Source organism: Hakea prostrata, chromosome 8 (genome assembly GCF_041222555.1).
Source record: "Hakea prostrata isolate BN-2017 chromosome 8, UWA_Hpros_2, whole genome shotgun sequence".
Taxonomy (NCBI): Eukaryota; Viridiplantae; Streptophyta; class Magnoliopsida; order Proteales; family Proteaceae; genus Hakea; species Hakea prostrata.
Window position 1 is genome coordinate 52,426,649 of NC_142607.1, and position 27,753 is coordinate 52,454,401.

General features: G+C 37.4%; 2 protein-coding genes across 3 annotated transcripts; one reads left to right on the top strand and one right to left on the bottom strand.

Moving 5' to 3' along the window:
* The first annotated feature begins 679 nt into the window (after positions 1–679).
* GALK (Mevalonate/galactokinase family protein) lies at positions 680–20,944 on the top strand. The gene is made up of 13 exons (XM_089164704.1): positions 680–1,062; positions 1,142–1,326; positions 6,155–6,201; positions 6,880–6,974; positions 7,054–7,136; positions 9,389–9,457; positions 10,924–11,109; positions 15,345–15,479; positions 16,826–16,960; positions 18,943–19,013; positions 19,270–19,347; positions 20,078–20,219; positions 20,309–20,944. Exons 1-13 carry the CDS (start codon positions 900–902, stop codon positions 20,417–20,419), a joined length of 1,500 nt encoding a protein of 499 aa, XP_089020830.1. The 5' UTR covers positions 680–899; the 3' UTR covers positions 20,420–20,944.
* Positions 20,945–23,428: 2,484 nt separating this feature from the next.
* On the bottom strand, positions 23,429–26,331 carry LOC149008545 (uncharacterized). 2 transcript variants are annotated; one of them, XM_089165868.1, is made up of 3 exons: positions 26,184–26,331; positions 25,240–25,481; positions 23,429–24,305 (listed from the first exon to the last, which is right to left on the bottom strand). In XM_089165868.1, exons 2-3 carry the CDS (start codon positions 25,434–25,436, stop codon positions 23,843–23,845), a joined length of 660 nt encoding a protein of 219 aa, XP_089021994.1. In that variant the 5' UTR covers positions 25,437–25,481; positions 26,184–26,331; the 3' UTR covers positions 23,429–23,842. The 2 variants fall into 2 exon arrangements, with proteins under 2 accessions (XP_089021994.1, XP_089021993.1); XM_089165867.1 differs by having other exon boundaries at positions 23,431–24,305; positions 25,240–25,484.
* Positions 26,332–27,753: the final 1,422 nt, after the last annotated feature.

Consider the following 27,753-nt stretch of genomic DNA (forward strand, 5'->3'; position numbering starts at 1 on the left):
TTAATTATTGCTTTATGTATAAAAACAAATAAATATTTTTTTTGTGAAGGTAAAAGCAAATAAATTGAAGAATGTGTTTTTTTTTGTCAAAGGTAAATTCATTCGATATATTATTTTCAGCAGTTAATGCACAACATTCATGCCAATCGTCGATTAGTTTAGCCGTTAAAAATCCAAATTCCAATGGAGAGATCTTAGTTTCGCACCCATTTGCCGACACCTATATTAAGTAATATTTTTCCCAATATAATCTTGGCTTAAGAAAAAAAAATATAGGCCACCCAATAATGGCAAATCACCACCGGGGTGGTCTAGGTCCCAAGCTCACTCCCAGGTGGTTTGGTAAACCTCATGTTCCAGGTTCGAATCCGCTCCTCTGTTTTTTGCATTGGACAGTTGTGTGCTCTTTGACCTGGGCATGAGTGCTACCAGCCTTCGTGGACTATACCAGGCTCCGCTGACGGGCCAGTGCTTGCGCTGGTAGTGCATAGAGCTAATGCTTGCATAGGTCGCACTCGATAAAAAGTCCGAACATTGCGTAGCAGGGGGCGCTAGGTTGCCGCTACTGCATCCCCTCTTTTTTTTTTTAAAAATAAAAAAATAAAAAAATAATGGCAAATCTGTAAAACCGTTCGATTTCGAATTTTCGTATCCAGAGCCGAGAATATTGGGATTTGCGTATTGTCATTTTCATATCGTCTACAACGTTCGAAGAATCTTTCGCCATAGATGAGTAACCGATGCTTCTGCTCCGTTCGGGTGTTTGTTGCCAAGTGGCGTTATTAATGTAAAATTGCTTTAAGCCTTCTGGATTTTCGTATTCCATTTCCCTGGAGCCTTGTTATCCAATTAATTAGTGGGAGCGTTCGCAGTCTCGTTTGAATCGCAGCTATTCTTCCATGGCTGAACATGAAGAGCTCTCTCTTCCAATTTTTTCTACCCTTGAACCGGTCTATGGAAGTGGTTCTTCGCTCGAAGAAGCTCAGCTGCGATTCGACAAGATGAAATCGGAATTTCTTAAAGTTTTTGGTCACCTGCCTGATGTTTATGCCCGATCTCCAGGTATTTTGACTCCAATCCGATAAATTTATGTGATTCTTTGCATTGATAACCATACGGTGCTTGTCGATCCTTCATACAGGTCGTGTGAACTTGATTGGGGAGCACATTGATTATGAAGGATACTCCGTGTTGCCGATGGCGATAAGGCAAGACACCATCGTTGCTATCCGCAAACGCGCTCCTGAAGAGTCTCCAAAGCTTCTCAGAATCGCGAATGTGAATGACAAGTATCCCATGTGTACTTATCCTGCCGACCCGAACCAGGTATATTTGCGACTTTTTCCCAATTTTGATGTCCATAAGTTTCCGAGCGTATGTGTTTGATTTTTGTGTTGGTAATTGACACTTCGCTAAGAGAATACTTAACCCTCGTATAGCAGTCATAGCAAATTGCTCTTCATACATTTCTGTTGTTTGGACATGTAGAAATCGTTTTTATCGAGACCCGAAGCCTCCAGTTAGTGGTACCGGAATTAGACTACATAGAAGGAGATGAAATCACCTACACTGGGTCCCGTGTTCGTTCAAAGCATTGCAGTGCAGCTTTGTAACCTCTTCATGCTTTTCGTTGGCACTTGTCAATAATGCACTCACACGAAATGTTCACCTTTAGGCTTCCAGTCTCGTACTTTGGGTAACTGATGGTGTTAGCCTTAATGCAGAAATCAACGCTAATACGCTATTGTAACCCAACTTCATGCAACTCCCTACCATCAAGAGAGTTTCAAATTTTTATAGATAGCCACCAACTCTTTATGCTAATGTATAATTTGATCTTATCCGACATTATTCTCCCATTTAGCCCGCATTGGCATATGCCAGGGGCAATATACAGAAACAGCATCCCAAGAACATCCTCATAGGCACAACAGCATGAACTTTGCCTCTAAACAACTCTGTTTGCTGGCATACTAGGATTGAGCCCTACCAAATGCATATCCTTCCTCACTAGTTACTACTTCTCCATTAGTCATTTTGGGCTTGCCTCCACCTCTTTTATCTCCATGAAGCTGAATCTGGTCACTTTCTTTTATGGGTGTCTCCATAGGTCAGAAAAACCCATGCCACCTCGTGTGTCTCTGGCAAAGCTTGTCTTGGATTGGGGCAACTCAAACATTGATTCTAAAGCAATCATTCCTTACATTATTACTCATTTCTCATGGTCTTCCCATACACCATTTGAAAAATGCTTATCTTGATAAGCTCATCTATATCACTCTTTTTAATTGTCCAGCATTTGCATAATATATCGTAGCAGGTTTTATTATTGTCCATTAGCACTTCCCCTTAAACTTAGCAAGCATGCATTGGTGACATTGCGTTCCTGAAGCACATCTCCATTTCACCCATCATTCTTTATCTTGGTGGGAAGCATCATCTTCTTTGTCAAACTCTTCGTTGAAGGTTGACCCTGAGTATCAAAGCATCCATTTTTTGGTAGTTCACACTTCCCCCAAAAAAAGAAAAAGAATAAGGAGGAATCAAAATGAAGGTTAACCCATGAATCATGGTAGCACAAGTCCTATATGGCCACTTTCATCCATGGATTACAATGAGCTGCTATTTCCATAATGAGCCATTATGTGGTTACTTTTTACTTTAGGGAACTAATCAAATGGTCAATTTGAGGGCCAAATCCTTATTGCTCATTGTCCTTATCTCTCATTTAAAAACTTAAATGGTGCAAACATATTAGGTAGCATAATAATGCAATATCATTAGTAAAGCATCAAGTACTAAATGATTTCATAAGCTCATACAACTCGCATACATACAACTCGCATAATTCCTCGAGTGAAAGGGTTGCTAAAATCTCCTCAGGATCATTATATTTATTGCCGCATGCAACACCCTCTTCTACAACAAAATACTTCTATGCGTCTGAATCAACTCATGAGGCGTGGATTCTTAGAGACCCTTATTGGCAGAATGTTCTGACGGGAAATCCATATCAGCCTCATTGAAGTGAAATGCAAACAAAGCATTGGAGGGCTGACTAAGCTTTTAGATGACAAGAAGTATAGCTGTGTGCCATAGTATAATTTTTTTTCCTACTTTACCATTTTATGCATCTAACTATGAAAAGTTGTATGCACATATACTTTCCATTCAACGGATCACTACAAAAGTTACACAAACATATATTGTACAACAACCAATAAGCCTTTGTCCCAACTAAATGGGGGTGGGCTACATCGATATATCCTTTCTCACCACTTTTCTTAAGGTTATCTTAGGTTAGCCTCTAGTTCTTTTACTTCCTTCAATTTGGATTGAATCGCTTCTCCGTATAGGGGCATTTAAAGGCCTCGGTCAACGTGTTTGTGCCACCTCAATCGACTTCCTCGTAACTTATCATTTATCAGAGCTACTCCTAGACTAGCTCCAATATGATCATTCCTATATTGTCCTTCCTAGTTTTGTCACTCATCAATCTCAGCATCCTTTTACCAAAAAAAAAAAAAAATCTAAGCATCCTCATTTTTGCTACACTAAGTTTATCTATATGATGCTTCTTAATAGCCAAACACTTTGCACTATACATCTTAGTTGGTCGTATATTGGTCTTATAGAATTTTTCTTTGAGCTTTAAAGGAATATGTCAATCACACAAGAACCCAGATGCACCTCTCCACTTCATCCACCCTATTTTCATTCTTTATGTAACATCATCCTCTATATCGCATTTTTTTTTTATCTATGATTGAACAAATGTACCTAAAATAATTACTTTGTGGAAGCACCTTTTTAATCAAGTTTCACCACCTTATCATCTGTTCTAGATATTCCACCTCATTCTACTTAGTTTAAAGCCTTTTGATTCCAAAGTTGCTCTCTATGATTCTAACTTGGTACTAATCCTTACTTGTGTCTCATCTATGAAAACAATATCATCAGCAAAAAGCATACCCCAAGGAATCTCATTTTAAATGTCTTTGGTTAAGTCATCCATTATAAGTGCAAATAAGTACGGGCTTAAAGCTATCCTTGATGTAGCCCAACTGTAATTAAGAATTCACCACCTTGTCACCTCATTGTTCTTACACTTGTCACTAAATCATAATACATACAGGAACCCAGAAACAGCCGCACAAAGGCCCCCCCGGGAAGACGAAAAAAGACCTCAAAAAAAAACAAGCGCCCCCAACAACAAAACCAACGAAAAAAAGCAAACCAAACCGACAAAAACAAAAAAAAAGGAAACCAAACCAGGGTCACACAGCCATTTATTGAAGAGAAAGGACAAACCAAACGAGGTCACCACCATTTATGAAAAGGGACACAACCAAGGTAAGATTCTCCTCCGTATGTTTATCAACATCTCATGGGGTTTTCAGAAACGGGGCTCCCCGAATGGGCCCGCACAGGTAAAAAAAAGAGAAGTAAAGGGTTTGGGATTTGGAAAAGGCCATCACGAACACGGGGGCTTAGTTGCCAAGTTAAGGTTGGGTTATTATTTGACCGTTAAAGCAGTCGGGGCAATAGTAATTATCCCTATCTTTAACGATGTCCACATATTTACTTTCTACATTTCTTTTCTCTAGCTTTGAGGTCTCTATCATAAGTTTTTTTCTAAGTTAATAAAGATCATATGAAGATCTTTCCTACACTTTGTCTTGCTTGCCATACGTCTTTTAATAAGGTAAATTGCTTCCATTGTAATCTTCCCGGCTTGAAACCAAATTAGTTCTCCGTGATAGTGGTTTCTTGTCTCCAACAAGGTTCAATTACTCTCTCCTTTAATTTTACAGCATGACTCATCAGTTTTGTGCCTCTAGTTATTACAACTTGGAATGTCTCTTTTATTTGCTAATTTGGGACCACAATACTTCTCCTTCATTCATATGACATTTTTTTTGTGCTCATAGTTTAATTAAACAACTTGGTCAGCTAAGCTAGCCCATAGGTTCCTAAGCTCATCCATACTTCTATTGGAATTTCATCCCAACCTTTTGCCTTGCCTACTTTCGTCCTCTTTATAGCTTCTTTTACTTGGGGCATTAAAATTCTCCATACATAACATATGTTATGTAAAGGTAGTAAGTTACACAAACATATAAATTAATAGCCCATTAAACATAGTAACCTACACAAACATATAAATTGACAGCCCATTTAACATGGTAACCTACACAAACATATACTGACATCCCATTACTGCAATAACAATCTCAATTAACTTATAGAGAATTCGTATATTTTCACTTGTCAAGCTATAAGAACAAGAACTAAGAATGCAGAAGAACCCATTTGGAAGCAAAAGTGTAAAGCTGATGTATCAAGTTTGAAGTCAAAGTGCAAGACAGATCAGTAGATCTGGAAAGTTGAGGTTAAATGAAAATAAAACAAAACAGAAATATTGCCAGCTAAAAATGGATGAAAATCTTACTTGTCAAGAAGAATAGATAGGATAGAAAGATAGATAAATAGGAGTGAGAAGAAAAGAAAAGGACGGAAAATTTTTTGAACCAGTGAGGATAAAAAGTATAAGAAATAGGGGACACTAAGTCTAAGGGAAACAGAAGCTCCCAACTTACTACAGGCTTCTGACAAAGAATTTTCTTGATATTCTGTTTAATTTTTGGACGAATTCTTGAATGCAAAATATGGTCTAACCCCAAACCAAGAAATCACAAAGCATTGAATCCAGCCAACAGCTGTTCTAAAACCAACACAATCATTTAGGCTCGCATGTTAATTTCCTGGTCCGTGTCTCATTGGCATTCAAGCACATCAGTGATTAGAAGTGTATGTACTGCTAGTCTTGAACTTCTGCTGCACATGAAAGGGTTCAATTCAGAGTTTTTACCCCTAAAAGAATTCATGGAGGCTAAACTTTATATCGTTACCAGTTCAAAACGTGGATCTTAGCATAACCCATTCAGTGCTTTGACTATGCTGGAGTTTTATCCTACTTCTCTGCCAGGACTCTGTAGACATGCTTTGCTATTCAAATGTTCATAAACTATTATCAGCATTTGCTTACTACATTATCCATCTAAAAAATTTTCTGGTGTTAATTTTTATGTATTTTCGTTCTTGTAAAGAGCTTCTTAGTTTGTAAATTACATGATGTTGTTTATCTTTGTAGGACATTGATTTGAAGAATCACAAATGGGGCCATTATTTTATTTGTGGGTGAGGCATGACACTCTCAGGCAAAGTTGTACTCTGGTGTTGCATGCTACACTTCATTTCCTATAATTTAGCAGTTTTACAGTAGAAAAATGTAGAACCACTACAGTAACCTGTTTGTGGCATTTATTTTTGCATTTGTGAATATTACTAGAGGTATTAGATGTGGCGTTGGCTGATTTAATTTTCATTGGTTAAGGTACCAGTCCTGATTTGCACCATCTATTGGCTGCAGAAAAAGCAGTAATCACATAAGCTGATGTGATATAGCCATAGTAACATCCGCTGTATGGTTGTGCTTAAACTTTCTAGCTGTTTTTCTACCTTTATTGTCTCAAGCCAGCAGTGATATTTGAACTGAGCAACATTAAGTGCGATGAAATGTATGTCTTATGAAGCTACATGGAACATAGTTACCATATATTTCGTATCTGTTATTTGAACAATAAAGCTGTGAGTTTACAAAGCAAGGTCAAATCACAGATGTCTTTTTTCAACTTGTTTTCTTTATTAATTTCTCATGTTGATGTCTATGCCACCAGTAGCTGACCCACTTAATTGGGAAAAAGATGAGCTGTTGTCACTATTGATACCCATCTGTATTGTGGTTATAAATTAGTGAGTTAGTTATAGCAATATCTGGGTTTTTGCTACCCTATGAACTGGTCTTTGTTAATGCAGGTATAAAGGATATTATGAATTTGCTAAATCAAAAGGTGTGAATGTTGGTGAACTAGTTGGATTTGATGTCCTTGTGGATGGGATAGTTCCTACGGGTACCTATTCACTGACGTTACACCATTATTGCTTTCTCAAGGAACGAAGTGTAATTCATGTGGCATCTCATTCTTGTAGGTTCTGGACTATCAAGCTCAGCTGCAATTGTTTGCTCTTCTACAATTGCCATAATGGCTGCCTTGGGTGGGAATTTCCCAAAGGTATCTCCACTTATTCCCCTATAAGTTCTAAATTGTAACTTACTCATTTTATGCTTTGGATAAATCTAGTAACATCTATGTTTAGGAGTCACCTAGAGTCCCCACTCCTAAGCTGTCATAATTCTTTTTCAGAATTTGTAATCTTAAAAAAAAAGTGTGTAGAGGATAAGGATCTGATAGGAACCCACTAATTGAATACGGGACTATTACAAAGTAAGAAAATATCAAAGATAAATCTGGTTTTTATGGTGCCAGTCACCCCCCAGCCCCTGCAGCATACACTGCCCTCAGCCAAAGGCTGCCCAAAATCACTCATAAAACAACAGATATCTCTCCTCACATCTTCCCCCCCCCCCCCTTTTTAATAACCCACCAATTAGCAGTTGGTTGTGGTAACCTCTCTCTCCTCCATGTGGCGTCCTCCCAAGGGCCTATCAGGATCACATTCCAAATCTGAATGCAGCAGTTGCATGTGATAAGTCTCTAGTGGAAAACCTTGTCATTTCTAAAGCATAGAAAGTGTTTGCTTCAGGTTCAACTTATATCTCAATTGGGCTCTATTCAAATATTTGTAATTCATGTTCTACTTTTTAATACAAGAACCCATCATAAGATACGACTGGGAATACTTTCCATCAATTCTGAAATTCTTTACTATTTGGAGATATTTTCAGGTTTATACCTTGCCAAAGAAAAAAGAAGAATTCTTTAGGTTTATATCATTTGGGTTCGACTAGATTTAATTGTTTATAAGTGATATTTTCATTTGAAGGGAATGAACTCCCGCACTGGTCCCATCTATTTATATATTTAAGTCTATTTAGCTTCTTTTATTACTGAAGCAGATTGTACAGAAGTTATTGAATGCTGAACCACAGTGGAAAACTTGAACTGTTTGTACCAGAATTTGTGGGTGAATCAACCTTGTGATTGGCCTTTTCTCTGACTGGTTGTCTTTGGTTTAACCGGAGTAATTTCAAAACAGGCTTCAAGACCTTTCTATTGGATCTGTGTTATATACTTTTTATATCTTACTTTAGATATTGAAGGAAATATAATTTATTAGTAAGGTTTGTACAAGCATTTTGCCTCTGACTGGCAGCTTTGTCTGCTTGTACCTGCTTGCTTAGGAAAACAAACACTTCTGCAGTACTGCAGTGGATTTACCTCATCATTCTTGCCATGAGAAAGAAAGTTTATCCTCAACCTACCCTAGTACAGCGCATATTATCAATTTATTCTTTGATGTGCACAAATCTTGACTGCATTCTAATGTTCTAAAATCCTACTAGAGGCCATGGTCCAGTCATTTGTTTGGTCCTAACAGGCTGACTGAAGGGCTATGGTGAATGAATAATTTGGTCTTGAAAGTATAAAAAGGTGATAACTATGAAGAAAAGGAGTGAATACAAATGAATAAGGAAGCTGGAGGCCTGTACTAAAAATCCGGGTGAAGAAACTTTCACATGCAATGATACTCAAATGCAGAATAGAGATATTACCCCTCATATCTTTTACTGTTGATTTGCCTTATCTTGGTGTGAGGGGGAACATCTTCTGCAATGTATAGAGTCAATACAGTCATGCTATTTAGGTAGTACCCTCTTCTGCTTTAGTTTTCTTTTTAAATTTGTGAAACTTTTTTGGAACTATGTATCATCTTTGTTGTTCGATTCTGTTACTAACCTTAGGTTTACCCTTCTTAAGATTAAAAATTTGGGATTTTTCTCTATTGATCAACAAGTCTTAATTCTTTTATTTTTGGGTAATGAATTATTACCATACAAACCTGGAAACATGAGCTGATTTTCGGGGAAGTCCATCTGCGATATCATTAATTGGTATCTCATATCTTGAAACAGATTTATATTAGCTCCCTTCTGGTCTGAAAATTTTGAGAATTTTCCTCCCTTTATGGTTCCATGTTTGACGGCTAACCATGTAGTTGATTTAATACATTATTTTGCCTTTTGATAATCTGAAAACATTTATATGTTGTGACCACTTATTCCTTCATCTTTTCCTTGCTCTGTTCTTTAATGGTTTATTTTCTTAATACATTCATTGGATGGCGTACTATCTGAGTGATCTCAACTTGCTATGGATTTTTCTGTTTAGTAATCAAAACTTTTCTGACCATGGAGTTTGGGTGATTGCAACCCTATCATGGTCATACTTACTATTCTTTGTGAAGATTATCATTTTGGAAACTTAGAACTTTGATCCCATGTTCGTTTTGGGTTGTTTTACAGAAAGAAATTGCCCAACTTACCTGCGAGTGTGAACGCCATATTGGAACACAATCTGGTGGCATGGACCAGGTGGGATAGCTACTGTTAGTCTCTTAATGTTTTCATCCTAATTTTCTTATTTCCTTTTTTAACCCTCCTGTGAATTGGGTTCTAAACAAACAAAATAGATAATATATGGGCCATACAGTTTAAATTTCAGTTTGTCAGTTTGGACTTTAATGATCTGGTTCACCAACTTCTGTTTCACGCCAGGCCATACCCATCAACTATTGTTACCACTATCATGACCAAGGGTTCAGCATCATCTGTATTTTGATGGCTGAGATTCAAAAATAAAAATCTTTAACAGTGCAGACTCCTTGTGTGTGCAAATGGAGCAGGCAGATTATTCTTTTTGAGCCTTAATTTTGGAGTGGGTGCCTACTCTAACCATTATCCTGGATTCAGGGTTGGATTGAATGAAGCCATTGCTAACCCTACAACTATAGCTTCAGTTGATTGATGTTTCTTTAAGTCTTGAAATCACTTTCAGTAGCTTTAGGTCCTCTGGTAGAACAACTGGAAGTTATGGGCCAGTGATATCCAAATCAGCAGTCTTCACTTCAGATATCGTATTGGAATCAAATGCGAGACTATCATCTTTTACTTTTGGGGCAAACCTGTCTCTCCTATTTCAACTTTAATGGCAAAAATGTTGAACATGGGAGTATCTTGCCCTGTATGCCCTCAAATGTTTCCAAGACCTACTAGTGAGAGCAGCTTGGGTCCATAACTGCCACCCTGCCAGCACAGTTAGTCCTGTTTTAATTAACATTCTCCACCTGTTTTGTGGAGTTTTTTAAACCTGCAGGTGGAATGACGAAATTTGATAGCCCCAAAGAGATATTTCTCTTGGCAAAGATCAATTCTTGCTTAGTATGCTTACTTGATCTTTTAATAGAATTTTCTTGCATAATTGGTAATCTCTAATTACATTCTCCATCCAATGAATTTTAATTCCCCCCCCCCCCTGTCAAAAAAAAAAAAAAAGACTGAAAAGGACTCGCATAATCTGTAAGGCAGATGCGTCTGATTCCTTACAATCCCAATAATCTCTCCTGCATATTTATGCTTAGATTCAATATTTCTTTTCGGATCATCAGCTTAGAAGTCTGTTCTGCATGGTATTGCTTTTGGATGCCCAAGCCTGTCTGACAGTGAAGTGCTATTATCATACCATCGGACCTAATTTCTGTGGCTATTTCTTGCCTCATTTAATTTAATAAGGACATGAATGGACTCACTCCTTAGTTATAATTCTTTGTTTTTTTCTTTAAAAGAGGAAAGCAGGCCTTGGCATGATAGCAAGGCCATTTCACTGAGACCTAAAAGTCATGGGTTTGAATTGGGAAACAGCCTTTCCACTAAATTGGGATACATTATGCCCTCTCTGGGGTCTGGACCCTCCAGTGGCGGAAGCCTCGTGCATGGGGATTGGGGTATGCTCATTTTTCTTTGCAGTCTATTTGATTATGACTTAATCTTTTCACTGGTAGGCAATATCTATCATGGCCAAGGCCGGATTTGCAAAATTGATTGATTTCAACCCGATCCGTGCAACTGATGTGCAACTTCCTGCTGGGGGGACCTTTGTGATTGCTAATTCCTTGGCAGATTCCCAAAAGGCAGTAACTGCTGCAACGAATTACAATAATCGGGTCGTAGAATGTCGTTTAGCAGCTGTAAGTTTTCAATTTCCACTTGCACAAATGGCATAGAAATTTTGCTTGTATTTTCTTGTATCATCGGTGTCATATATTGTGCCTTGGATTCATCCTAAGTATGTCCTCGTAAGAGTACGTAAATTGAGGGCCACTTTGAGATCTTTTAGCAGTTTATTTATATTCTGTGTGTTGATTTTTGATGCAGAACCAACTTGTTACCCTGCCAGCCACCATCCTTATTCAAAATAGAAGAAAATTTAGTTGCAACTGATTGTTTACATTTAAATTTTAAACTACACTGTTTTGCAGGAAACTGATCTGGTTTTGATTTGTTATGTTCTTTTCGGTTCAGTTATGATTTGGAAAAGAAAGCTGTCGGTTACAACCGAATAGAGACTAGTACCTTAATACTAGCGTTTGCATCTTGGTTCAAGTACGAATTGGAAAAAGTGAATTAACTTAAAATGGATTAACCAGTTGTGAATTGGATAACGGGAACTGAACTGAAACTGTTAAAACTGGAGCATATGCAAAAAAAATTCTGATTTTTGTTGATTCAGGCCAGGTTTTTATTTCACCTTGTTGAAATGAAAACCTCACAGCAACCAAACCAAATAACCGGAATGCAGTAAATGACACACTTACTACTTGGTTCTGTTAAAGTGATGCAACTTTTCCAAGATTAAGGTTGGGAAATTGCTTGAATATCTAGAATTTGTACTTGAGAATGTGAAATCATTTTATTTAGGTATCCATATCTCAGATGGGCTAAGATAATAAAAAGAAACTTATCTTGGGTATAAAATGAAGTTTAGGGGCTTAATTGAAGAACTCATGTTGAGTCTGATGCTGAATGACTGTATAAGAACTGGTAGGATGGCCATTTTATTCACTTAATAGGGCTACACAGTTGGTATAGGAAATACAGCTGGCTCTGGAACTTTGTCACCAACACAATGGTTCATCAAGGGTGCACTTGCTTCCATTCTGTAGTGCTATGTTGACTTGTAAATGGACCATCCTGTCCAAGTGGTTTGATTCTCTAAACTGTTCAAACCAGAAGGTAAATCTCAGTGGCCGCTGCAGTTTTATAGTGAGGGCTAAACTCTTTCTTTAATATATGTACTGCTAGACAGGGTCTGGATTGCCTTCTATGACGGTGCCTTTGTTTAGAAGAACCCAGTTTTCACTCCCTGTCTCTGTCTGAATAAAGATCATCTTCTGGTGGGTTCTGCCTGTCTTCTGACAAGAATCACAAACAATGAGAATGAGAGAAAATTAATCATAAAGGCCAGGAATTTTTATGCTTGTGGTTGCTAAATCATAGTTTGCTGTAAGTTGATTCGATGAATAACATTCTAATGCAAGCCCCACTCGTAAGAATTATTGGCCTGCATTCTACAAACCAGTGACTAACATAGACTTAAGCCTCTTTAGTGTTTATTAACAGAGCCTAGAAATGACCCGACTAATTTTTTCTAGTGTCAATGTGCAGTATCTAAAGGGAGGATTTGATGAAAATAAGAAATCATATGGAGGGTATCTACCTAGTGTTAGAGTAACTTTTGTTAGTGAAGTTGTGTTCTGTTCTGATATAAAAAGCCTTCTGTCACATGAAAGGTTGAAAGGCATATCCATGCTGTTGCATCAAAATGAGTGCTCACTAGATTTGTCACATGCCTAATACATGAGTCCATGTTATCCCCGTACAGTACCATGAATGTCACTTTTAATTGTTCCTCCTAGTGAATGAAGCCATTGAATTTCCCCTTGTGATTAATGCCATTGAATTCTCATGGGCTTTAGTTGCTGCCTTTCATCAAATCAATGTGGATAAAAAGATTCCCAGTACCATTTTCTATAAGTTAGGAGGGCCAAAAGTCTGGGAAGAAGGTAGTGGATAAAGCCATTGAAACATATTTGGCTCCGCCCTCACTTCATCTGCCATGTGTAGAAATTGTGTATTAACAGGTGCTTTAGCCACTTTTGTTTAAACTGCTTAATTACATTGATCACCATAGTGCTCTCATGCATTGTTGGGCATGCCCAATTTCCAGAATAACTGATCATTGTATGATCCTCCCATATTTGCAGCAGTAAATTCTTGACTGATTATGGTTTCTGCATTTGTCGGCACTTGATTATGGATGCTTTCTCCGCAATATTGTTTTGGTTCTTGATTTTCTCTTGATAGTAATGAGAAGACTTCTCTTGATCATCTTTTTTTTTTTTTTGGATGAATAAATAATTATATTAAAGAAACGAAAGCAAGAGAACAGGGTCTTTAAGAAGAATATAGAAAAGAAGAACTAAGACCCTAGGAGACAACAATAAACCTATTCCTTGGGGTTTCATTCACATGGAGATGGAGAATAACTAACAATCTAGAGGAAACATCAAAATAGATGGCATTCCAAATCTTGTCTATAGATTGAGATTTGGAGGTCCATCATTGAAGATTGCGCTCCCACCAAAGGTGATGGATCAAGGCACAAAACATTAGCTTACAGATCCGATCGCAGATGGAAGAACCTGAAAAGTATCTCAAAATCCAAGACCAATCTTGCCCAAACCTATAGGAACGCCTCGAACGGGGCCAAATAGAGGTAATGGCTTTTCCCCAGATAGACTTGGAGAAAGGGTAGGAAAAGAAAAGGTGCTCAAGGTTCTCCAAACCGGACCAACAAAGGATGCAGTTGGGGCTAACTGGGATGTGGCGGCCAATAAGGAAGGATTGGGTGGGAAGGGTGAGATTAAGAGCTCTATAGAGGGTTAGGGAGTGACTGGAAATGTGGTTTTTGAACCAAACCAATGGGGGCCAAGGGGTTTAGGGCTGTGGGATCTGAGAAGGTTTCAGGCCGATGAGGTGGAGAAGGATTTGGTGGGGGAAGGGAGCCAAATGGTGAGGTCACAAGGGGAGCTAGAGAGAATAGGGAGAGATTTCCAAACCTATGTGAGAATGGGCAGGGGGACAGGGATCTAGGATCCATTAGAGATGAAGGCTGTTAAGGGGGTGGATTTGGGGATATGAGTATTATAGATAGTGCGGGGGCCAAAGTGGTTATAGAGAATGCCCATCGGATGCCACGGGTCAAGCCAGAAGGAAGTGGAGAAACCATAAGAGATCATGGTTATTAAAGTGGCAAAGCGATTGGGGCTCTGTCTAGGTGATTAGGCGAATAAGCGGCGCTTAGGCGGCAATAAAGCGACCAAAGCGGTTTAGTCAATATTTTTAATATAACTATTTTTAAACTACTTTTTAATACAAATACTTTTTATAATAAAATAAAGTACTAAACAAACATTCAATAATCACATTCATAAAAATAAAAATAAAAAACATGAGGCGGTGTGCTCTTTCCCTTTCATTATACAGCCACACGTAATTCTCACTGTTATATCCATGCATTTATAAAACTTAAGCAGGTGCTCTCTCTCGGTCATTGCCAGCATCTTGTACGTCAGTACCAGATCAGCTGGATTGTAAAATCTGTGTCGGAAAACATGGTCAGAGAACTCTCAAGATCTCACGAAATAATCTCTCTTTTTCCATTTAGTGAGACAAGAAATGTGCTTATAGCACATAGAATCTCAAGCCTTAACTCTCGAATTGTAACTTGATAATTGGTCATCATTTGAACTTCATAATTCGGACTATGAAGATGTGTAATGAATTATACATGTTTGAATTTTGATTTGAGCATTATGTATGGAGATATGATGTGTACAATAGACAATGTCAAGGTTTCACTTCTACATAGTGGTTTTTCACTTGGGGTCTGAAGTGAAACTCACATTTACAATATTTTCTTCTTAAACCTAAGGTCACCAGTGTTAAGAGGGCTGGAATAGGCTGAACAGCAAGCTTCGGCCCCAAATGACCCCTAATACACCCCTCAAGTTGAGGAAAAAAATCCTACCAACCAACTCTCTTGTTTGAGTTAATGAGATGAACCTCAAGATTGAGATCTTGAACCATGTCGAAAAATAGTGGGATTGGTGTGATCTATCATACTTATTTGATCATCCGATCTGGTGCTATTGTTAGGTCTTCTCAGCTGATCAAACAAAGATCTGGGGCAATCCAGATTTGTATCTGGTGGGAACCATCAACCTTTGATACTAACAATTGAACTGTCACTTTTAAGGAACCAAAAGTTTGGTTATTGGTTGATTAATTAGTTCAGTTGGACCTTGTGAGGTCAATGATGGTGTAAATTTATCATGGATGCATTTTGTTAAAACTTCTGCAGATTGTTCTTGGCATAAAGCTTGGAATGAAACCAGAGGAGGCAATCTCAAAAGTTAGAACTCTTTCTGATGTTGAGGGATTGTGTGTATCTTTTGCTGGTACTCGTAACTCATCAGACGCTCTCCTTGCAGTCAAGGTATTTATCAATTTCTGCCTCTTATTTTCTTTTGATTGCTTGAAATATTCTATATTTAAAGTCATTTTGATTTATCAATTGGTCATTGTTCTACAAAAATTGAACTGATTTCTTGCTTCTTGAACTTTTCTAGTTTGGAACTTTGAATCTGATGATGATTTGTGAAATTTAATTGGAGCTATATGTCTGTACCAAGTGTCAACATTTGACATCTCACTCCAGTGGAAACATCATATGTAGGCACCCAAGTTTCATTGCTTGAGTGAGCATTGCAGTGGAATAGAAGTAATTGAAAACATAAAGACGATGATGAATGTTGGGGCTGGTCTGTGAATAGTCCTTAAGGCTGTGTATGGTTGACAAAGAGATGACTAGAAATGACAAGAACAAAACCACTTTGTTGTACTAATTTTCCATAGCTTGAAAGTTGAAAAGTTTTCATGATATTTGGTTGGACAATGGAGATGGGAGGTTTTTCTGACAGTTCTAAAATCATGTCTTGGGAATGGTGCAAATGTGATGCATAATGCCCAAAAAAGTCTTTTAGTTGCAGTTTTGTAATATTTTCTCATGCAAGTACCTTTTTCCTTTCTTTTCATTTCAATGTTTCATGGCTACTCATCATTTGCCAACCAAGCACAGCCTAAAAGAAAAATAAGAAAAAGGCAGAAGAAAACAATAACTGATACAGCAAGGATTGATGAACATTCTCAGGGTTGTATATGTAGTAGATTTAGTTCAAAGTTCAGACTAGTTTCATTAACTCGATTTCGTATGTGACTGACCCCCATAATACTTTGTCAAGTCCTATTAACAAGTTGAACTCAGAAATACCTATCTATATAGGTTATACTGATAGCGAGGATAATTAATCTTACGAGCTAAGAAGTCACCTAATTATCCAAAGAGCTAAATGGAATTGGGGAATAAAATGTGTTGGAAATGTTCTCAGTTACCCTCTGAACAATAATAAAGCCTATAAAACCCTGGAACTTTTATGGACTCTCTGGTCAGAGAGTGTCCTTGTGTTGACTCATTTCTCCAATACTTTGACATTACAACTCAACAATACGTGACCCGTGAAGTTGACATTTGAGACTGACAAAATTCATATTCAATGCAAATGGAATGCCAGTAGTTCTTCATCCTCTTTTTCACCCCGGTGTCTGCTCTTTGCTTTTAAGAAAACAATGGCTTCATTATGCTGAACAATTGATATTGCAATTTCAGAAACATAAGGGGTTGTCTTGGCTGAGTCCTCTAATAGATATTCTCATTACTTTTGGTGGTGTTCTATGTATCCGTGTATCTTCATCTTTGTTCATGGATGGCTTTTGTTCTTACAGGAATTCTTGAATGAGGAGCCATATACAGCTGAAGCTATTGAGAAAATCACAGAGAAAAATCTTGCTTCAGTCTTGGGCAATAATCCAACCTCTTTAGATGTGCTACGAGCTGCCAAGCACTTCATGTTATTTCAGGTATTTCTTTGTTTATGAGCCTGTTCAATAAAATGTGGTGATTTTATATTCCTTGTAAGTATTAATTCCTTTACTTTCCCTTGTGGGTGGCATGAACCCCAAATAAGTTCCCTCTTTTGGTTTGTGCAAGGTGATATTTCTTTTTAATGAAGTCTCTTATTGGTCCTTTCACATTTTAATGGCTGCATAACATAGTTGTCAGGGTGTCACCTAGGCATGGTTGCCTTTGTCTTGTTGTTGGGTTTGCCTTGCATCTATGCCATCCAAGTAGGGGTGCAAGTTTGGCCCTGACATAAGCCCGCCCTGAGCCCGAATAGGGCTTGGGCTAAAGATTTTGGCCCTAAGGGCAGGTTAGGGCCAAAATATTCTAGCCCTGAACTAGGGCCAAGGGCGGGCCTGGGATTACTCTCTGGCCCACCCAACCCATCCCAGCCCGGCCCTGATTTTGGCCCAATCTTGACTCTAATTTTGGCTCTAGTCTTAATGTTAATTTGACCCTGATCATGTATTAGATTTTTACCCTAATCTTCACATTAACATTGATATAACTATAAGTCTCGACTTTTACCTTCAGTCATTTTGATCATATTAGACTATGAGTTCACTTTTTATATTATTTTTAAGATAATTTTTATTTTTCGAACCAAGTCATTTGTAGTTCCAAAAAATCATTGATTTTATTTTTGGGCTAAGATAAGATTAACATAAGTATATAGAGAATTAATATCTAACAAATCTACACCCCAACTTCTCATCATGAATATTGACATCTTTCTTTTGTCTCCAATGTGATATTTTAGGAAGAAAAAAAAAAAATAAAAAACTTATTAAGGATAGATAGCTATGTTTGTAACTAAAATATAATTTTCTTTAACTACGAAAAAAATATCAATACTAAATTATCGTTGATTTACTTGTTAACAAAGTTTTGAATATGACTTCTTTTTTTTTTGTTGAATAAGGATATCAATGGGAGGGGTTTTCAATTTCCATCACCGAAGTAATATGAGAGGTTTTCAATTTCCATCATCAAAGCAATGAGAGAATTTCGGAGATCAATATAGAATTATGGAGTATGAATTTATTTATGTTTAAAGCAACACTATCAACTTATTGACTATTTTATCATTTTGTATGAGCTTGAATCATCTTATATTTCTATAAAATTTATTTTTAATTTACTTATGATACTTTTTATTATTATTATTATTAATTTTTTATTTTTTTAAATTTTTTTTTTTTTATGAATTTACATTTGATATTTTAGGTCCAAGGATTGGACCAATTAAGGCTAGGGGGGGGCCAAGGGGCTAATCCAGGACGGGGAACGGGTCGGGAATCGGCCAATCAAGGCTAATCGTTAGGGGAACATCCGACCCGCCCAATAGGGCAATTAGGAGGGCTAGGCCAAACAAAACTTCCCGAACAGGTCGGGCGGGAAGGGAGATAGAACATATAGGGTTGGGCTTGGGATTGCAAAAGCCCGGCCCAGTTGTAGCCCTACATCCAGGTGGCTTGGCCCCCCCCACCTAACACCTTGGTTGCATTGTTGCAGTGACAATCATGCTTAATAGAGTACTTTAGTTTCATACTTTAAATGCATATTTTACTTTTCCTTTTTCTTACAATATCTTCATTAATATACATCAGGGAAGCGATGGCCATCAGTTTGCTTTCCAATGCTACTTGATTATCAAAAATATTTGGCTATTTTTCTTATACATAAAAGAGAAATTTTATTGGAATGAAGAGGAAGAATACAATTGTGGATATTATCTGCCCTCTTGTTTTTAATTATGAAGAGTTTCAAATTGTCCACAAACAAATCATTCATACATCTAAAGAAATTTGTATTGTAAGTTGGTAACATATATGGAAATTTCGTTTCTGAAAGCATTTGATCATTTAACTGCTAATCCAAGATTTATTGGTCATAAACTTTCTTCACTGTAGTGTAATTATCATTGATGTTTCTGTTCCAGCGAGCTTCCCATGTATACTCTGAAGCTAAGCGTGTTCATGCTTTCAAAGACACTGTTTCAGCAAATTTGAGGTGTGTTGTATTTTAACTCTAGTAACCTAGTGCATTTTCTTAATTCTGTTGACACACTGTCACATTCCTGTTTGTTTATCAAGAAGTCTGCAGACACTCAGTTATGCTCTAGGAATAATATTACTTAACAAAATTTTGAAAACCTCGTATTTGGCATATTCAAGTTATTAAAAAAAAAAGGCACTAATGAGGACCAAGGAGATAGTCTTAGGCCTTGTCTTTTTCAAAATTCTGACTCCTTGGCTTCTGTATGTAGTGACGAGGACAAGTTAACAAAGCTTGGTGATCTCATGAATGAAAGCCATCACAGCTGCAGTGTGCTATATGATTGTAGGTAAGTGCCCAATTTCTACTTATTTGCATTACTGGAATGATATAAAGGCAACTACAAACCTACAATGCCTTGAATGGTCTTGGCACTTGGCTGTGCCTTGTGGAAGGATGATATGGCAATTTTGCATTGGTATCTGGGGAATGTTTTGGATTGTCAGTGAGTGCAGACCGTAAGACCTCCACCTCTGTATAAAATCATCTAGTCATGTGAAGAGATTTTGTATGATGAATGCAACCTAGGAAAGAATGTATTGGTTGCACACAGGCATTTATGACCTTGTAGTCCAGTTAATGGGACATGAGTAAGCTTCTTTCAACCAATCAGTATTTCGAGTAAGTGTTGGGGAAGATGGCTGGAGACAGAGAGAGACTAATAGAATGGAATGTTGAACTGCTGACATGATTATACTCTTCCTTGGGCTTGGGACTAATAGAATGGAAGTTTTAACTCCATTCATCTATATATGCATGAATATTCTTTTTGTTGGACTTATAAATGCATTAGTACATACCCAGCATTTACTGCCATGTCTTTTTCTTGCTTCTTGATTATTACTGTATAAAAATGATTAGTCGAGGATAAAATTCTTTGTACTACTTACAGCAAAATTTAGTTCCTGCAACAAAAGGTTCACTTTGCTTCAATATCTTCTGCTAGCTAATTCCTTGCTAATAATTGGCTTCCATCCTCCATTCATTTTCTATTCTTTTTTCTTTGGTTCTATAATTAGCTGCCCAGAGTTGGAAGAACTTATAAAGGCTTGCCGGAATAATGGAGCATTTGGAGCAAGGCTTACAGGAGCAGGATGGGGTGGATGTGCTGTAGTGTTGGTGAAGGAGAATGTGGTCCCACAATTTATCCTCAACTTAAAGGTAATTCATGGGTTCCCAGACTAGCAAACTATGTGCAGAATCTCTCTCTACTGTTCTCATTTTGAATTTTAAATGCTTGTCTGTTTCAGGAGTCATTTTATCAGTCAAGGATTGAAAAGGGTATCATCAATAAGAATGATCTTGGCCTGTATGTCTTCGCTTCCAAACCGTCCAGTGGCGCTGCAATATTTAAGTTCTAGTTCCTTTCTTTCACTGTCTCTCTCTGTAGGAATCAGATTGTAAGAACCCCAACTGGCTTCACATGGGAAATGCAATGATCTGGCATTTCTTATCGGTTGAAGTGGATAAATTATGCCTGTACATTGTGATCCTTGGGGAGTATGGATGAACAGTAAATAAGTAGTTCTTGTAATTCTGCTTCCCTTAAACTGTAACCGAGACTGGTGTTTCTATCCGCTTATGTGTTGCAAGTACATTCAGCATTAAAACCCAAAAGGGTGAGGTGGGTTGAATGCTCTTTATACTTACAGGTTCTGTTAGGGCAACTGGGCAAGGCTTCTGGTTTGGCCGTAACATAATTGGAGAAACGTAAATGGGGGCTGTATTGGTGGTATCATGTGCTTTTTGACCTTTCTTGAAACTCCTTTTCTTATAATGTAATCTCTCCTGCATAGAGCTTTGCTCGGTAGCTCTTCACTTCTCAGGTTTCTTATGAATAAATATATATTTACCCAAAAAAAAAAAACTCTCCTGCATAGAAAACGTTACCATATGAACTTTATGTGTGGGTGGGAGATCAAGTGACCAATTTAAACCAAAACATGAGGACTGGAGAACCAAAGAAAACAAGAACTGGGGATCCTCAGTGTCTGGGCTGGGCTTGGACCCAAAAGACCATCCAAATATATTTGGGCTTGTTCTGATGTGCGTCAGAGGTTCTATCACAGTTGCTGTGAATTGTGAATGCTTATGACTCTTGACTCTTTGGGGGGCGTCTATTGATTGTGCTCATCCAGGCTGGTCCGTGCTTCATCCCACCAATTCACGAGTCCGGATCAGCGAACCCGACGGGGAGCACTTTGTGCTCCGTGATGCTTCCTGACTACAAAAATCAGTGGGGCCCACGGTGAAAAATACTTTTTGGAAAAAAAAATTAAAAAAAAAATTTTTTCACCAGTGGGACCCACTGGTTTTTGTGGTCAGGAAGCCATGGGGGAGCACTCTGTGCTTCTCCCGACGGGGAGAAGATCCAGATTCCCAAATCACACCTTCAATTTGGTTTCAAGTTTCAACTATAAGACTTTGGCTTTTACCAAAAAGAAAAACAAAATGGTTTTGGCAAATAGTACTATATGGCTAAGATCTGTCCGATGGCTTCTTGATCTATGTAATTAGGTGGCTTCATGCTCCGCTTGCTCTTTTGAATACATCATCTTTGCACCCAAAAAAACAGGATGAGTTTCAGCTCTTTTTCATTTAAAAAAGAAAAAAGAAAATGCTTACTACATGACATACCCATTGGCACATTTTACATGATTGATCATAACAAACCTTATTAGAAATCTTGTGTAAATTTTTTGTTTGCCCTATTTCTGCATTGTTTTAATTGATATATTCATTTAAAACTAAGCTATTCTAGCAAAAAAAAAAATGAAGGAAATCTTGTATCTCATGGTTAAATTTGAGATATTGGGGTGAATTGAAATACAACACACCTGTAATAGAAGGTTTGTTGGAGATATCAGTCTAGTAGACTAATTACTTATAATGAGATTTCAGTTTTGGTTTTTCTAATTTCTATGTAGATATTCATTTTTTTATTATAGAAAGTTTTTTTTTCCTCCCTTTTTTCCTGTTTCCATTGATGAAAATTTGTCATTTTCTTGGTTTTCAGAAAAGAGATTGGCTTAGTAAGAAAAGAGATTTTGAATTCTGCATTCTTTTTGAAGGACTCTTAAAATTTATCCTGGTGGTCTAATTGGTTTTGAGGGAAGAAATTTTTCTTGGTTTGTATGGCAAATTCGCAGGATGGATAGTGATGCTATTGGTTATGGCGGAAAATTGTCGAAAGAGAGGCGTGAAAATCCATTGATTGTGAAGAACGTAGACAGTTTCAAGAATGAAAAGAAAATATCTAAAATGAGTTCTTAATGCATTTCCTCATTTTTTTTTGTTCTTTAAGTATTTTCCGAAATCCTTTCCCTAACTAGTAAAAGATTAAAATAGATAAAAGAGAGTAATTACAATATAAGGCAACTAGACAACAACCAATTTCCTAAAACAACCTTATTAAGTGAACTCTAACATGTTTCCTTTTTTGTTTCTTTTATTCTTTTTTGTTGGTTGAGGTCAGAGGTGGGGAGGGATTGGGGGTGTTTCTTCCTTATCTGCCTCATTGTGACTCATTGAGAATTGTTCTATTCTTTGTAATGCCTGATCACTCATTCATCTCTACAACTGATCCAATTCTGTGTTAGGCCTTGATCTAACTGTTTTTTTTTTCTTTTTCCCTACATTTTCATTTTATGAACTATGTGACAAATTAGTGTAAAAATTCCCCCAAAAATTCCGATACATAAGCAAGCTGGCAATACAATGGTAGTTCATGTTTTTTTTTAATTGATTCACTATTTTGTTGTTACAATTCCTCCACAGGCATGGCTAATTTCGTACAAAATACTGAAGAGAGGATGTATTATCAATGCAACTAATACATAAAAGAGCCTTAGAGTCTCAAAGTTCATAAGATGAAATACTCTCTTTTTTAAGATAAAGGCCTTTGTTGGAGGGCGAAACGCCCAATTCACAGTGTTGGCAATCATCTTGTTGAGGAGGCCAGCCATCCCAAAAACCCAAAGTTCAAATCGAACCCAAACCCCGACCCCAACTTCACCAGCAATCCTACCAGCTCTCGTTTACAGCAACTCCACCCAGAAGAAAGGTTAAATGCCAAAGAAGACACACAGCAAGAAAGCGGAAAGGGAAACTAAGAGTTAAAGAAATAAGAAGTTACAAGATCAACATTAAGATGAGAACAAAAAACCCAGCAAAACTAAGCGAGATTGAGGTGTATCTGATGAAGGTTCTCCAGCTTCATGGAGCTAGACGCTTGATATCTCCTACTGGTTTCCAATTGCGTGTTGTACATTTTATTAAGAAATTATATACAGTCAGAATCACCAATTTTACCCAAGAAATGAAATCACCAAGAAAACAGGTAAAAAGTTTCATTATATTTTAGAGCTAGCTTGTTGTGTTGTGACGACAGGGCTTCACTTTAGAAGACAAGATGTTCCGATCGAGATGGCTGCACAACCGTAGTTCCCCTCGTGCATGGGGAATGGCAACCAATCTAAACATGTAGTGGCAAATTAATCTCATCCCACATTAGATTTGTAGTAACCAAATTCATTTATTTTTCCAACAGATTCAAGAACTCTGTTCAAGCAGGCCAAACAGCATAAAATAGAAAACAGACATACAGAAAAGTGAAGCGACTTCTTGCGTTTATTTAGCCTGAGATAGTGGCCACCATCAAGAATTTGCCACATAATTTAAAGGAAAGCCATTAAAACACAATCCGATTGACCACCAAGCACTTTCTCTAAAAGCCACCAAAATTCCTTAATGACAACAACTACTCACTGAGATAGTGGCCACCATCAAGTATTTGCAACCATTTGCTCATGTGTATGATAAAATGTACCTTCTTCATCTGATGCAGATGCATTCCCATCCTCTAAGGCATTGGATTTTCCTTCCTCAACCTGTTTCTGTTTACCTGACGATGCGTAATTCTTCCTTCTAACCTCCCTCCGATGTGCCCTCTCAGCCAGTTTCAGGTCTTTAAAGCCCTGCTCAAACTTGGCTTCATCCTCAGGTGAGAAGAATACCACATCCATTCCCCCAAGCTCTTCATACATCTTCTCAATCTTGGCCTTCCAAAACAACCCCACTTCCGTATCCATCTTCTGATAAGGTGTCTTCAGGAGGTACTCATCAATTCCACCTGCCTTGTCAATGCAGCGGAGTGCATGGGTAGTGACCTTGACACGAATGTGTCGGTCAAGTATGTAACTGAAGAGTCTCTTCTCTTGTACATTTGGCTTCCAATTTCGCCTTGACCTGTCCCCAACATCACAGGCAAAATTATAATTACAATTCTGGAACCCAACTTTATCAGAAAAATACCGAAGGCTTAAATTAACATTATGGTCCCCCTTCTAGTTCTAAAAAATATCCACTATACTACTTTTTGATTAATGAAGGATTCCTCCATCAGTTGTGCAGCAAATAAACTTTATTGACACAGAGAATAAATGAGGTAGCTCAAATGGGGGCGAAAAAAGGCCACTCATGCTTTCTGTGTCACTCAAGCAGCTAGCATTTTTATCAAAATCCTTGAAAAGTCATCATCTAAATTAAGAAACAACATAACACACTCGAAATTCGACAATGGGCACCATTCAAATGAACAAACTCAGCAAGTCACCTATCTGATTACAATCTGGGTTGGCCTCATCATCTCTCCACGGGTTAAGAAGAGCTGCTAAACAAACAGGCATTGAACATTGTCCCTGACGGGGTAACCCCTACAGCATCATCCTCAAGGTTTGAATCTGAACCCTGCCATCCTCACCAAAACCTCACAACCCAGCTTTCCACACAATGTGTATATATATAAAGCGTAAATCATCACTGAGCCATTATTAAGTACAAAGAATAATTAATGCCTCGTCATCAATGGAACATATGTTGCATCCATGCATAGACAGCCAACAAAGGTGAAGGAACACCGCTTTTATAATTTAGGCAAGGTGTTCTCACAAAGTTGATGACATATCAATATTTTAAGTCAGAAACAGAAATTCCTTACAGATGAATCTGATCCTGCTAGTCAATTGCATATCAACGGTATATATTCATCTGGGGTTTGAAACCCCAATGCAAGAAATAACATACAAAAAGACAGCTAAGAAACATATGGAGCTTTCAGCACTCATAATTCAAACTTCATGCAACTAAAACTAGGAAAAATAAAAGTAGAGTATAAACTAACTTGTTCCCCCCATCTTCGCTGACCTTGTTGCCAAATTGGATGTGACGACCAGCATAAATCCCTCTCTTGGCTCTCCCCATTACGACCTTGCTATCTGGAAGACATTTCTTCAGTGATTCCTTCACTCCTGGTGCCAAGTTCTCCTCCCCAACCTTCCGAACTATTTTCTTAAATAACTCATTACATCTGAACGACATTTTTCCCTTTTTAGAGATGTTTTACAGATTTGATCATATCAATCACTTCTGTAGCCAATGAACAAAAGAACTTCTTCAGGTTTTCAGACACAACACTCTTACATGAAACAACAATGAAAATATACCTCAACAAATATTGCAAGCAATTATCAGTACAAGTTCCAAAATTGTTGTCAAGAAAAACCCAAATAATTCAGAATTAACCAGTCAATATACTTGGCAAAAGAAAAGAAAAATATCAATCTCTATGCTCCCAAACACCGACAGAACCAGTGTCCACCAGAGCTTAACACAATTTACAAATCAACAGCATATAATTAAAAAAATTAATTAAATCAGAGATGAATCAGATTCAAATAAGAATCAGAAACTATTAAAAAATTAATAATATGCAGAAAATTCAGTTTGGCCGAACCAGATTGCAAGAGACATGTAAATTAAATCAACAGCAGAAGCTTAATCCAACATTTAATCATCCAATCAGTCAATAATTAGGTCTAATTCAACACAAATTACAAACAAAAAGAAATAAATCCAATCTGGCAGAACCACATTGCACGCATATGTATATTGGATTCAACAGAGAAATAAATCAGAGTAATAATCGAGTAAATAAATGCCAAGAACTAAATCTATAAGCCTCAAATAACCTTTGCAGGAGAATACTACAAAAAACCTCTCGAAATTTCTCCAAGAACCGACCGTAACCTAACAATGAAAATGTAAAGATATAGGTAACTACGATACCTGTTCAATGCATTAATCGAACATCGATCTAGATGTCACCATGAAACACGATAGAACAGAGCCTTGAAACCGCCGGAATCTGAAAACCCAAAGAAATACAAAAGAAGAGAGGCAAGGAGCCCTAGGTCGCACCCTGCGATCTTGACCCGATGATAATAAGAACGAACCACAATACAACTTCAGACCAAACCAATAGCAAAATAAAAACAACCACGGTTCAACCGTTCAAATATTTCAAAGGTCAATTACTGAATTACCCTTTCAGTACACTTTAATCCTTTATGCTTAGAAATCCGTAGGACCAAAAGAGTATCCCACCCATGCTTTACAAATGGGTAATTTTTATGTAGATCCCTGAAGTTTGGTATATGTCATTTTCACTCCAAAATACATAGACTTTACATTTGTCACCTCTCTGATATTGAAAAAATTGAAATTATTGAAATTTAACCAAAGACAGGAAGTCTTTCACACCACAGGGAATCAAGCCGGTTGGGTTTCCAGTGGTGGTGAGTAATTTTTGGTGAAGTCCTTCATGTCCCATTTACTCAACTCAACCAATTTCTGTCGAAGGTTCAAATAGGGTTTAAGTCAAGGTGTATTGAGTCATTTTAACACATAAGGGTATTTTGGTCATATTTTAAAATTTATTTAATTCTAGGACATATCTTCGTGGCAAAGTGGGGGTGTGCATATAAAAAATTGGGGGAAAAAAATTAAGGACAATTTGGTTATAAAATTGATAATTTATCATTAAATTGACTTTTTTTGATACTACAGCGAGGCAACTGCAAAATCTCAACTTTTTTGAACTAAAAATGACATGGCTGATACTGGTTATGATTGACATGTAATGTAGGGCTCTTTCTCAAATAGTTGGTCTCACCACTTCAGACGCTGCTTGGAATTCCCTTGAACGGATTTATTTCTCCCAATCTCAAACCCGCATAATGCAATTGAAATACCAAATCTTGCAAATTCGCAAAGGTCACTCTTCTATGACCGCCGCTCACTCAATTTCTAATGCTGAAATTGTTAACTTGAAATCTGTGAAAGAACTTTTAAGGCTGCAGGGGCTTCACCTCAGAAAAAAATTTCTATCTGAACTCAACAACAATTGAATGATACATGAATATGATAAGATCAGAATGCACTCATAGAATAGCTATTTCTTGAATAATTTAACATACAGAATACAAGAATTTGGGGGGAGAAAGGGGATGTGTGTTTCAACTGTCCTGAAAAGCTAATACCTATCATTTAATTATCAAATTATAACACTGAGTGAATTTTGGCTTTCAAAATGATGAAAACACTCAAATATGGGTTGTCCGATACTAAAGTGGTTCATAATTTTATTTTTTTTTCAAATAAAAAACACATTGCATTACTGAATAATCAAGTCACAAAGTTCCTCATTTGGTATGAGTCTCATTTCACTTGCATTGTATTAGTCATGAGTCTCAATAGATCTAGTTGCAAGATAGTTAAAAGAGTCTAGCATGGATGTGGACTAATGGTTACAAACAACTACACTAGGCAGTCTAGTTTTAATTTCTACCAAATCAGC